This window comes from Cebus imitator, unplaced genomic scaffold (genome assembly GCF_001604975.1).
Source record: "Cebus imitator isolate Cc_AM_T3 unplaced genomic scaffold, Cebus_imitator-1.0 Scaffold208, whole genome shotgun sequence".
Taxonomy (NCBI): Eukaryota; Metazoa; Chordata; class Mammalia; order Primates; family Cebidae; genus Cebus; species Cebus imitator.
The window spans coordinates 1,813,249-1,826,154 of record NW_016107523.1 but is presented as its reverse complement, the minus strand read 5'-3'; the positions used below and the strand labels follow the sequence as shown (position 1 = coordinate 1,826,154).

At 33.6% G+C, this 12,906-nt stretch overlaps 1 protein-coding gene across 8 annotated transcripts in view; it reads right to left on the bottom strand.

Annotated features, from left to right (window-relative positions):
- The window catches only part of DMD (dystrophin), a 2,133,401-nt gene that overhangs the window by 1,306,436 nt on the left and 814,059 nt on the right, over nt 1–12,906 (bottom strand). For all 8 annotated transcript variants that reach the window (XM_017548497.2, XM_037745683.1, XM_037745686.1 and 5 more), the window contains one exon: nt 6,169–6,339. In XM_017548497.2, coding sequence (XP_017403986.1) covers nt 6,169–6,339 — 171 coding nt within the window. The remainder of the gene's footprint in view (nt 1–6,168; nt 6,340–12,906) is intronic.

The following is a 12,906-nucleotide window of genomic DNA, read 5'->3' as shown; positions in this document are numbered from 1 at the left end:
CCCCCCACCGTCCCTCCCCTATTTCCCCCCAACTGACTACCATGGAATATTAAGTAGGTATTTCTTAATTACTAAGATGTATCTTGCAGAACCTGGCTGGTGGGGTTACCAAAAGGAAAAATCCCAAGAATTTGGCTTTTTTATGTTTTACTTTCTTATGTTCTTATAAGTTATTTTAGACACATAGAAAGTATACCAAATGTAATCATTACTTCTATACACATAACTCATCTTAAGGAATGACATATTACAAATATCATTTAAGTGTCCTGTTCACATCCCAGCGAATTCTTGTCTTTCTTCACAGAGATAGCTCTTGTTCTGTATTCAGTTTATATTAATTCCCACACATCTTTCTGCCTTTGCTATATATTATATATAACTAAATAATGTATATTTTTACATATTTCAACCTTTGTGTAAATGGTATCACACTGCAGCATTTAAGGTGTTTCCAGTTTGACTATATTTCTCAAGAAGCTTGATTTTTATACATCTCTTTCATGGTTTTAGGCAAACTTCCCTTTCCTTTTTAAAGAGGACAGCAGTAGAAAACAAATGGCGAATTTCCCCCTAGGCCTATGCCAAGTTTATAAAGAACCAGCACTCCCATTACTGGGTATACACCCAAAGGATTATAAATCATTCTATTATAAGACACACGCACATGTATGTTTACTGTGACACTGTTTACAAGAGCAAAGACCTGGAAGCAACCCAAATGCCCATCAATGATAGACTGGATAAAGAAAATGTGGCACAAATACACCATGGAATACGATGCAGACATAAAAAGGGATGAGTTCATGTCCTTTGCAGGGACATGGATGAAGCTGGAAACCATCATTCTCAGCAAACTAACACAACAGCAGAAAACCAAACACTGCATGTTCTCACTCATAAGTGGGTATTGAACAATGAGAACACATGGACACAGGGAGGGGAACATCATACACCAGGGCCTGTTGGAGCGTCAGGGGGAGAGGAGGGTTAGCAGGGGGTGGGAGAATTAGGGAGGGATAATATTAGGAGAAATATCTAATATAGATGACAGCGGGATGGGTGCAGCAAACCACCATGACCTGTATACCTATGTAACAAACCTGTACGTTCTGCACATGTACCTTAGAACTTAAAGCATATATATATATATATATAATATAACTGATCTTTTAGCCAGTATAAGAAATTCTTCTGGACAGGTACGCTGGCTCATGCCTGTAATCCCAGCACTTTAGGAGGCCAAGGCGGGTGGATCATCTGAGGTCAGAAGTTTGAGACCAGCCTGACCAACATGGTGAAATCCTGTCTCTACTAAAAATACAAAAAATCAGCTGAGCATGGTGTTGTATGGATGTAATCCCAGCTACTCTGGTGGCTGGGGCAGGAGAATTGCTTGAGCCTGGGAGGTGGAGGTTGCAGTGAGCTGATATTGTGCCACGGCACTACAGCCTGGGTGACAAGAGCTAGACTCTGCTACGAAAAGAAGACAGAAAGAAAGAGAGAAAGAGAGAAAGAGAAAGAGAGAGAGAGAGAGAGAGAGAGAGAGAGAGAGAGAGAGAGAAAGGAAAAGAAAAAGAGAAAGAAGGAGAGAGAAAGAAGGAAAGGAAAGAAGAAAAGCAGGAAAGAAGGAAAGCAGGCAGACAGGGAGGCGAGCGGGTAGGTGGGCAGGCGGGCAGGCAGGCAAGCAAGCAAGGAAGAAACTGTTCCTTTCAGTGTCTATTTGGTTTCCCTACAAGTTGGAATAATTCATCTCAATGCTAGTAGCTCCTCTCTGAAGGTACATGGGGCTGACGTAAGTATTGCTCACACTATGATGGTTATCTCATTTGATTAATTCTGTGTATTTTATCATAGGCCTAAATGATGGTTGTGTTGGTGGTTCTGATGGGACCTTATTTAGAATTTTGGTGGTACTGAAATACTTCTTTCACATGGACTATGGCTGTATAGACAGGTGATAAAATATTATTAAATTAATTTAATAACACAGTCTAGCAGGAAACAAGAGAAACAACAAGAATGCCTGGCTGCTTTGGTGGCCACCAATATAGATTGCATTATAGACAATGCATCATCTGGGACCCGCCCAAACCATTGGAAGGAGGTGAAATTTAAAAATGATTATAGAGAAGCCAGGTTTTTTTTTTTTTTCCTCATAAAAACTCAAGTGTTAGATCCTTGTGGAAGGGTTTGATTTAATATGACAGGAATTTTGATAAACAGCATTCATGATATAAATACAATACGCCAGACCATGGAAGACTGGATTCATTCTGATTTTAATGTTAGATTTATTTTTTTCAGCTTCACAATGTAAGAAAAACTGAATTGAACTTTAAATATCCTCAATTTTATAACATGGCTAGTTAAAAACCAAAATCCTAAACTTTTACATCACATGAGGACTTTACGAAATCTATATTGCTATAGATTAGTAAAATCTATATTGTTTTTAAGGTGACTTCTGATTCTCCAATCGGAGCAATACTTCCAAACCCTTTGTTAATTTTGATCTTGAAAAGTGATTTCTAGTTTTCTCCATCACAAGAAAAACTAATACATTTAGACTTAGTCTTATTATTATTGACCACGAGATTAATTTTCACCACACTCGATACTTCCTGCCCCCTATAAAACGTTCTCACTCCACCTTTTGAATGTCATCAAGTAAGAGAGTACTATTACACTTTATTTTCAATAGCTTTTATAGCTAAAGTAATAGCCCTACTGTGTTTTCAAATAAATCTATTCACTGAGAGATTGATGTAGATTCCTAGAGAACTCAACATATTTTGAGTTGTTGATGGTAAGTTTTCTTTCTTCAATTATGCTTGGCATAAAAAGGCTCAATAGCCAACTTCTTTGTGACTGGTTCAAACACCAAACTCTAAGTTTGCAAAAATTTTGGCTACTGAAGCCTTCTGGTGCTATGACATAAACATGAAGTCTTACTTTCGAATTAGATATAGGGCCAAGTATACAAATGTATAATCAGTTAGAAACAGCCTGGATTCTTTCCAGAAAAAAGATCTAAAAATTGTTTTTTCTGTATTCAGAAAAAACAACCCTCAAACCCTGATGCCAAATTCTACTTAAAAGTTCAGTTGTAGGAAAACATATTCACAGAAGGTTACATGATATGATTATTATGTATTGCATGCCTGTATCAAAATATCTCATGTAATTCATAAATATATACACCTACTATGCATCCATACAAAATTAAAAATTAATAAAATGGAGAACCTAAAAATCTGAAAACAATTACTACAGTACTTTAGACTTCTGCTTCAACATTTTTTCCTCTCATCAAATTGCTTTTCCTGAATGGACCTTTAGCACTAAATTTTCCTTTTGCATGGAGCTATGTTGGTAGAAAAACAATGACAACATAAACATTTTTATCATTTATTATAAAAATATTAATCAGCTTGTTATCTCCTTTATGACCCTCCCATTTATTTTCTTCTGGCACTAAATTCTAGCAAAAAGCTAACAGACTGCTAGTAAAGTTAAAATTATTTTAATCAGGGACTCCATGTTTGGGTCCCCTTGAAAGCCATCTTTCTCTCTCCTGGATTTTCCTCTCTGGGATCCCCTTCCACACTCTCTCGTGGAAGCCTGTCTTCCCCTCCTAAACTCCATCTCTCTCTCTCTATTCCCTTCCACTCAGTGTGGAAGCTGCTTTCCTCTCCTGGATTCCAGCTTTCTGGATTCTCTCATTCAGCGTGAGAGTTAGCTGTTTCTCTCTCCTTCTCCTTTTTCTCTCTTTAAATAAATCACTTTCTATTAAAAAAATTTTAATCATTATTTTAATAATTTGGACACTTTGAGTCTCATAAATATGTTTACTTCTTGGTTTTGTCTGTTAGGAAGCTTGGTGCCAGTTGGGCTTTGTGGTTTCCTGTCCATTCCACCATCCATGGGACATTGTGGATATATTTCTGTGCACATTTTAAAAATTATTTATCTACTATAATTTCCCTTTTCCTACTTTTCCAATTTATTTATGCTTGTCAAGTTGTGCCATATGTATCTCTTTAACTGGAATTTAATATATAGTAAATATAATTAAGATACTTTAAGATAAAACTGATAATGTTTAATTATAGTCAATATACTTGAAATTATGCTTTGTCTGAATAAACTAAAGGTCAAACAATCATTTCATGAGTAATTGACATTTTATGTATTTGAATATTTGAAACTAGGTGTTCAAATATTTTCATATGAAAATAAATATAATGTTCTAGGCTCAATGGAACTGAGAGAAATTCAGCAGAAATAAATTAGAATGTCCAAAAATTTTAAATAATAAAAAAGAAATTGGCTCTAGTTATTCAAGTTTTCTGTAGTCACATCCCAAATACTTAGAATGATTAGCAACTACATTTTATGTATTGTATTTAAATGAATTTAATTTGGTTTTTAAAATTTTGCCATTTATCAGCAGATCTGCTATTTGAAACAGCAGATGAAACTTATGACTTGGATCAAGCTCTCTACCTACTAAGAAACCATGAGTAATGAGAATGTACTCAATAGTCATGGGGTTTCACACATGAGAGTTTGAATTTTATGTTAAATTATTAGAATGATTTTCATAAATATGACTGATTTAAATCTGCAGGGCATATCTTTTTCTTATATGATTATTATTTTTAAAGAAATGACCACCTTCCAAACAAATTGGTAAAAAAAAAAAAAGTTATATAATTTAGATGCAAATGAATATACTCTTTGACAAGCAAGAGATTTTAGAGTATGTCATTAACAGCTTAGTATTTCAAAAGATCTAGAGAGAGTGATAAATTATCTTTGTTCTACAAAGAAAGAAAATAAATTCCAGTTTTCTAAGCATTTTTTCCTACTAGATCTCAAATGAGCTTTGCTTTTTGATTTTATGAAAAATACTTTCCAGGCAGATTCAATAAGCAGACAATTCTCCAGACTATTCAAGCTTTCTATACGACAAGGATAACCTACAAACCTTTGCTAAGTTCATTATCTTATCATATTTGAATGACTTCATGGTGAGGCTAATGCAAAAATACCTCAAGTGTGCTTGAATGATAAGAAAAAATAAGGCTAATGTGCGTTTTAACCTATATATATTATATCCTCCTTACTATAGTAATCTCATATCATATGTGATCCTGAATGGATAACTAGAATTCAACACCTTATCTAACATTAAATTTATTCAGAAAGAGGAAAAAAAATAATTTAATTCACTACTATATATTTGAAAATATTTTATGTAACAAAATACATTACTACTTGTTCTCTGAATCTACATAAAGACAGTTTTCATTTTGAGTCTCATTCATATGATTGTAAGTTTTTACATAACATGCTGAAAATTTCCCAACTTTGAATAATCTGGATAGCCACACTGAATTAAAAATAAAGCAAGAATTTATTATAAATCTACTTAATTTGGTAACTTTAAAACATCAAGTGGGTGTAAATGGTCTAAGACACTGGCAAATTTTGAGGTAAAAACAAGTTATCAAAATCAGCTATTTTCTTTATGCCAACACACTTACAAGTAATGGTAATGAGTAAATTGTAAAAAAATATTAAGCTATGAGTGTCTTGTATTAAATTCTAGGCAGCAATAAATGTCTGACTGGCCATCAGAGAAAGGGCAAGAATTTAACAGCTAAGGACTGCAGGAGTCCCTGTATCATTTGGCAATGGAAATGATAGCCCCTGCATAGACACCTTGAGATTCTTTCTGAAACGTGACTTTGGCAATATGCTGATCTTGCAAGTCCTGTCCAGCCCAACTGTCTTCAGTCTCTGTGTCCTCGCTCTCTTCATGGCTGTCAGATTCATCTGGACAGTACGGTCTTAGGCAAGTCAGTAGAACACAGGATCTGGACCAATTTTCAGACTAATGACCTATGTATTTTTTAAGGTCTTATTCATAACTTTCTGAACTCTAAGGAAGCTTTGGAAAGACTCTTGCTAAAGCTTACCATTGGTTTTATCATGGTTCTGAAAAGCTCAGTTAAGCTACAGCTTAATTTTTAAGAAAGGGAAAATGAAACAAGATAATATTAATATATTTAATGCTACATGTTAATACTTCCTTACAAAATCATATTATTATGTGTTTTCACATATGTTCAAAATAACCTTCAGTGACATAGGTTTTACCTTTCCCCAGGCAACTTCAGAATCCAAATTACTAGGCATTCCTTCAACTGCTGATCTCTTTGTCAATTCCATATCTGTAGCCGCCAGCCATTCTGTCAAAACATTCATTTCCTTTCTCATCTTACGGGACAATTTCAAGCATTTCTCCAACTGTTGCTTTCTTTCTGTTACCTGAAAAGAATGATAATAAAATGCAATTTAGTTTACTATTTAATTCAAGTTTAGTTATAACCACTGATTTGGAAGTTTTATATTTGTTATTTAAAATAACTATTTTATTACGTGTTTTAAAATAGTATTTTATAAAAATCATATATTCTGAATATTATGAGTGAATAAAAATTGCCTAGGGCAGATGAGATCATTTGTCCAAAAGATAGTGTCCTGTATGTTGTCATGGTAGAAAAGAAAGCAGTAAGAACTTCTCTCTAATATAAGATAATTTTTGGCCAAAGTTTATGATAAATTAACTTAAACTGAAGAAAAGGCTAATGTCTCACTGAAAACTTCCTCATTTGTCAAAAATGTGGCAAGAAACTTTACAATCCTCTATATACAAATGAGGCTTGCTCATGTTGGTAAGGAATCAAAATGAAGATAGAATATTAATTCTCTCAAAAAGTAAAAGTATTTGTGTAATACCTAGGTTTATTAATTTTATCCTCATTACATCTTTAAAGTGTCTTACATCTGCTCAAAAATAATACAGTGAATAGGTCACTTCCTCCGTAAATAAAATTTTGCCATCCATTAAGAACAAAGAAAATGAATGCGAAGACAACATTCATTCCCATTAATAGAAAAACCCATGACTTGATCCCGTGCTCCTGTTCTTAGTGTTTGAAACCAAGACCCTCAAAAGCAAATTATCCATCTTCTTAATTAAGAAATGAACAAATTTATAATACAATGATTTATAATCCTTTGGGTATATACCCAGTAATGGGATTGCTGGGTCAAATGGTATTTCTATTTCTAGATCCTTGCACGCATGTTTATTGCAGCACTGTTCACAATAGCAAAGACTTGGAACCAACCCAAATGCCCATCAAGGATAGACTAGATAAAGAAAATGTGGAAGATATACACCATGAAATACTATACAGCCACAAAAAAGGATGAGTTCATGTCCTTTACAGGGACATGGATGAAACTGAAAACCATCATTCTCAGCAAACTGACACAAGAAAAGAAAACCCAATACCACATGTTCTCACTCATAAGTGGGTGTTGAACAATGAGAACACACAGACACAGGGAGGAGAATGTCACACACTGGGGCCTGGGGGTTAGGGGGCTAGGGGAGGAATAGCTAGGGGTGGGGGGATTGGGGAGGGATAGCATTAGGAGATATACCTAATGTAGATGATGGGGCAATGGATGGAGCAAACAACCACCATGGCATGTGTATACCTATGTAATCTGCATGATCTGCACATGTACCCCAGAACATAAAGTATAAGAAATTTAAAACAATAACAAAAATAAAAAAAGAAATGAACAGATTTGTATTTCTCTACCACCTTGTCAGATGTGCCTATATTTTGTTAAGATTTTCAGTTGGTTGGTTTAATAAAAAGCCCAGGATCTCTTCCTAAGTGCAGTCAAATGATCAACAAAAGCCAGATAAATTAAAGTTTTTTAAAGGCAAATTTTCTTGCCTCACACATCTTTAGATTACTCCCCTAAACCCCCGCAAAGCTCCTTGAACAAAGAAAAGTCTTGCTAAGTATGCTTTATATATTGAATAAAGGAATGAATGATGACCTACAAATCATTAACTGCAAGTTAGAAAATATAACTGGTAGAATTTACATAAAGAGTTTAAACTCTTACAAGTTTCTCCTGTTTTGTTATGTGTTTTCAATATATATATATATATATAAAATCTTTTCTGTCATGAAGACTGGGAATCTGAACAGTATATTTAAATATTAGACCCTGCAGAAACAGCATGATGGAATGTAAACATGTTAGGCTCTGCAATACCTACTGGACTCTCAACTTGAGTATGATTTTTGGCAGGACACCTCATTATTCTCTGTTAACACACCTATCAAATGAGATTATTATACTTATTAATAGAATACAGGAATATTCTGAGGGTAAAATCAGACAACAGTTTGAGAAAGCTAGACATATTTTAACACCTCAATCTATTCTTTATTCTCATTACTTCCCTTTAGGGATGGTTCAGTAAAAAACTGTGCTTGAATGTACAGAGAAAAAGCTTTATTTACATTTATTTTACTAACTTACAGACAAATAAAACATGGACAAGATTTGGTTTTTGTTGCTAAGAGATCTGAAAGATAGAGTCCAGATTAATTTCATCTGCAATGGAATTGGTTAAAACAATACCATCACCAAAACCACAAGTATATATTTGTGTATCACTCCTTAGGCGTAATAGTTACCACTAACTGATGTGTGTGTGTGTGTGTGTGTGTGTGTGTGTGTGTGTGTGTGTGTGCCCGCACGCACACGTGTGCATGTGCATACAACCAAAATAAGAATCCAGCTATAAGCAAGAAAAACACTAAAGATGAAAATATGTATAAAGTACCTAAAATGCTACAATCAAAATGAGTCTTCTGGAATAGTGATAACAATTCCAATTCCAAATAACAAATTTCATTAGTTTCTTTAGCATAGGTATGCATACATTTAGAAAACATTTAGTTGCTGAGGCTGCAAATTCATATTTTAAGAAAATTTCCCTTCTATTTTTTTCCTAACTAAAAGCATCTGCTCTTTTGACTGCAAGAATTTTATTTGTGTTGTTGGGGTAGGTGGAGGTTGAGGGAAAATATACCTTATGATGTGTTTCTATGCATAGTTATTTTTTTCCTATGCACTATTGGTAGAGAAATGATTCCAGATTCAGTATTTCAAAGAAATTCTATTTTCCCAGGGCTAATACATTATTAATTTTTATTTATTTCACTTTGTTTATTTCCAGCTAAATACATTTTTAAAAAACTGGAGACACTGCCATCTTAAGGAAAATTGAGTTTTGTACTGTGTGTGTTTGTGGGGAAGGGATACATTTAACAGGATATCATCTGCAGTAAAATGTTTTAGTAGTCATTGTTTCATGAAGTTAAAAATGTATTTAGGGGATATTACTATTGCTATTTATGTATATTTCCATAAAAATCAGATCATAGAGAAATAAAAAGAGGTTATAGGCATTATTACATCAATGGTGCCAGGTTTAACACCTCTTAAGAAATTAACTACATTTTCTCTCCTCATTCATCACTATTTAAGGATACAGTGAAAAGTTAAACCAAGAAGAAGAATGCTCTCCTCAGGAATCGAACGAACAAGCACCTTGATCTTGCACTCCCAGGTTCCAGAACTTGGAGAAATAAATTTGTGTTGTTTAAACCACCAAGTCTATTTTATTTTGTTATGGCAGCCAGAGCTGATTACTCCAAAAAGGTAACATACTGAATGGAGGCAGAGACAACCATGTTAATTTCCGAAGATCATAGAGAAGGGTTTCTTCTTATGTAAAAAGAATAATGTAATAAAATACCCTTTGTTGCCTTTGCTTTTATTAGACAAAGCCACTGTTGTTGAAAATTTTTGAGAGCCAAAATCAGACAATATTTTTATTCTCAGCCAAAGAATACATGACTTAGAGCATTTTTGTAAGAAGACATTTATACATAATTCCTTAATCATAAATGTTTCTAAATCAATATTTACTTCAAAAATAAACTTTTGGTCTATGTTTGTGCTGTATTCTATAATACTATTAAATACAATTTCTTCATACTTCTTTTATTTTCCTTTAGGGATATTACTATATACCAAATAGAACAAACACAAGCTCTCAAATATGAATATTCTAGAATAAATAGGGTTTTACATCATTATGATAATCATTCATTTCTGAATAATAATCAACGCAGGGCACTATTATTTGTCTAATGTCACTTTTATTGTTTTAAATTCTAATTGATTTAGTTTGTTATTTTATGTTAAATTTACTCTTGCAAGGATTTTGTTAAAATTCCTATGACAACTGGGTGTGGTGGCTCACGCCTGTAATTCCAGAACTTTGGGAGGCTGAGGTGGATGATCACAAGGTCAGGAGATCAAGGTCATCCTGGCCAAAATGGTGAAAATACAAAAAAATTAGCCAGGGATGACGGCACGCACCAGTAGTCCCAGCTACTTGGGAGGCTGAGACAGGGGAATTGCTTGAACCCAGAAGGCGGAGGTTGCAGTGACCTGAGATCATGCCACTGCACCCTAGCCNAAAAAAAAAAAAAAAAAAAAAAAATCCCAAGACAAATACAAGGTACACACACACACAAAAAAAACTGTATTATTTTAAAAAGAAAACTGAGAAACTCCTCTCTACCAAAATATATATTTTCTTAATTAAAAAAATACTCATCAATACATTATTTTAGTATAAAGTCACACAGGTCAAATTATAAAATGAAAATTTATTATTTAAAACTTTAATATAAATTTATATTATTTTAAATTTAAAATTATAAAGAGAATATGTCTCCAAAACTGAAGAAGCTGTAGCATTAGGATTAATATTAGAGATTATTCAATCTCTAATTGATTTGAGACTAGAGATTATGCAGTCCTTCAAAATTGATGTTAAATATGAAATAATTGGCATCTGCGAAAACTAATAAGCACTGGAATGAGATATCTAGTGCAGCTACAACTTTTCTCTCTGTGGTGATCTTTAAAGCAATGATAAATTCCTCTAGAGGATATAAAGGTATTTCATTCCAAAGGTACCTTGGTAGACTGATCAAACAAGCAGTTGAAATATATTTATTTCAAGATTATAATAATGCTTTCCTATCAATTGTGTATCAGTGTTCCTTATCATGTAACAAATTAAGAGAATCTTTTGTCATAGGATGTCAACAAACTTGTTCAAAACATTCCACATATAGAGGGTTTTTAAAATATAAAAACAAGACTGTCAACTAATAAAAATGGTTATTTCTAGATTTCAATTTAAATCTAAAATTTACTTTCTATGATAAGGAATTTACAACTAATATCTTCAAGATATAAACTTCAATCTACTTTCAGGGTGACATACTAGAAATCTGCCTCTCTTTAGCTATTTCTCAAATATGGACATTTATATTTAAGTTCAGATGAAGTGACAATTTTATCAGTGATGTTGCTCTATTCACTAAAGTTGAGAACCTGAGCTGTAAAAATATAACTTTTTATCCTCCATGAAATACAGTTCTTTCAGTCAGACTGAAATTAAAATGTTGGAAGTCCATTTTTAGAAAGGAAAAGATATCCCATATTCATGGACTGGAATAAATAATATTGTTAAAATGTCTGTACTACTCAAAGCCATTTACACACTCAATGCAATCCCTATTAAAATTCCAGTGACATTTTTGGCAGAAGTGGAAGAAATAATCCTAAATTTCATTTTGAACCACAAAAGACCCAGAAGGGCCAAAGCAATCTGAAGCCAAAAGAAAAAAGCTGGAGGTATCACAATTACCTGATTCAAAAATATTCTATAATGCTCTAGTAATTAAAAGAGCAGGATAGTAGTATAAAAACAGACATATAGGCCAAAGGAACAAAATAGCCCAAAAATAAATCCACACATTTATGGTCAATTTATCAACAAAGGTTCCAAGAATACAGAATGAGAAAATGACATTCTCTTCAAAAATGGTTCTGAGAATTGGATGACCAAATGCAGGAGAATGAAATTGGACACTTACCTCGCACTATATAAAAAATCAATTCCAAATGGACCAAACACTTAAAACCTGAACCTATAAAATGATTTGAAGAAAACAGGAAAAAGCTTTGTGACATTGCTCTAAGCAAACTTTTTTTTTCGATCTGACTCCCAAAGCACAGGCAACAAGAGCAAAACTAGATGAATGTGATTGCATCAAACTAAAATCCTTCTGCTCAGCATAGGAAACAATCGACAAAGTGAAGAGGTTACATACTATCATAATTTTAAACCATGAAAACTCTAAATCTATATAGAATATGTAAGTTGAGGGAAGTGAGAAAACTATCCTAGACATCTCACAGTTTTAGAAAGAGGAGATGGAGAGATGTAGGCATCTTTAATGAAAAGTAAGATGGAGTTGGTCATGAGACTCTGATCAGGGCAATGATACAAAAATAATTATAGAGTCATAGGTCTTAATTGGCTATCCATGGTATCTTATTAGTCAAGTGTGGTGGATTTTGCAAGTCTTGGCCATATTGGGAAATAACTACTGTGTAATGTGCCAACTTTTTAAATATCTGATGTGGAATATGTTAACTACATTAGACCTAACTATACATACATACAGTATTTTATAATATTTACTAGTCTTCAAGTCATCACAAGTAAATTTATCTAATGAAAATAAGAAACGTTTAGAACAAAGAAACCCTTTTAGAACTATCTGATGGACCAGTAAAAGCTTCCTTGAGTGTTACATATTTTTCAATCTAAATGAGCAGAACCTCATTAATTATTGTTTCTTAATAAACATTGCACATAGAAATATGTGTATATGTTTGTATGGGTGTGTGTGTGCATGTGTAGAGAGAGAGAGAGAGAGACAGAGGTGTTAAGAATTTCTGAGACTCAGGCCGGGCGCGGTGGCTCAAGCCTGTAATCCCAGCACTTTGGGAGGCCGAGGCGGGTGGATCACAAGGTCAAGAGATCGAGACCATCCTGGTCAACATGGTGAAACCCCGTCT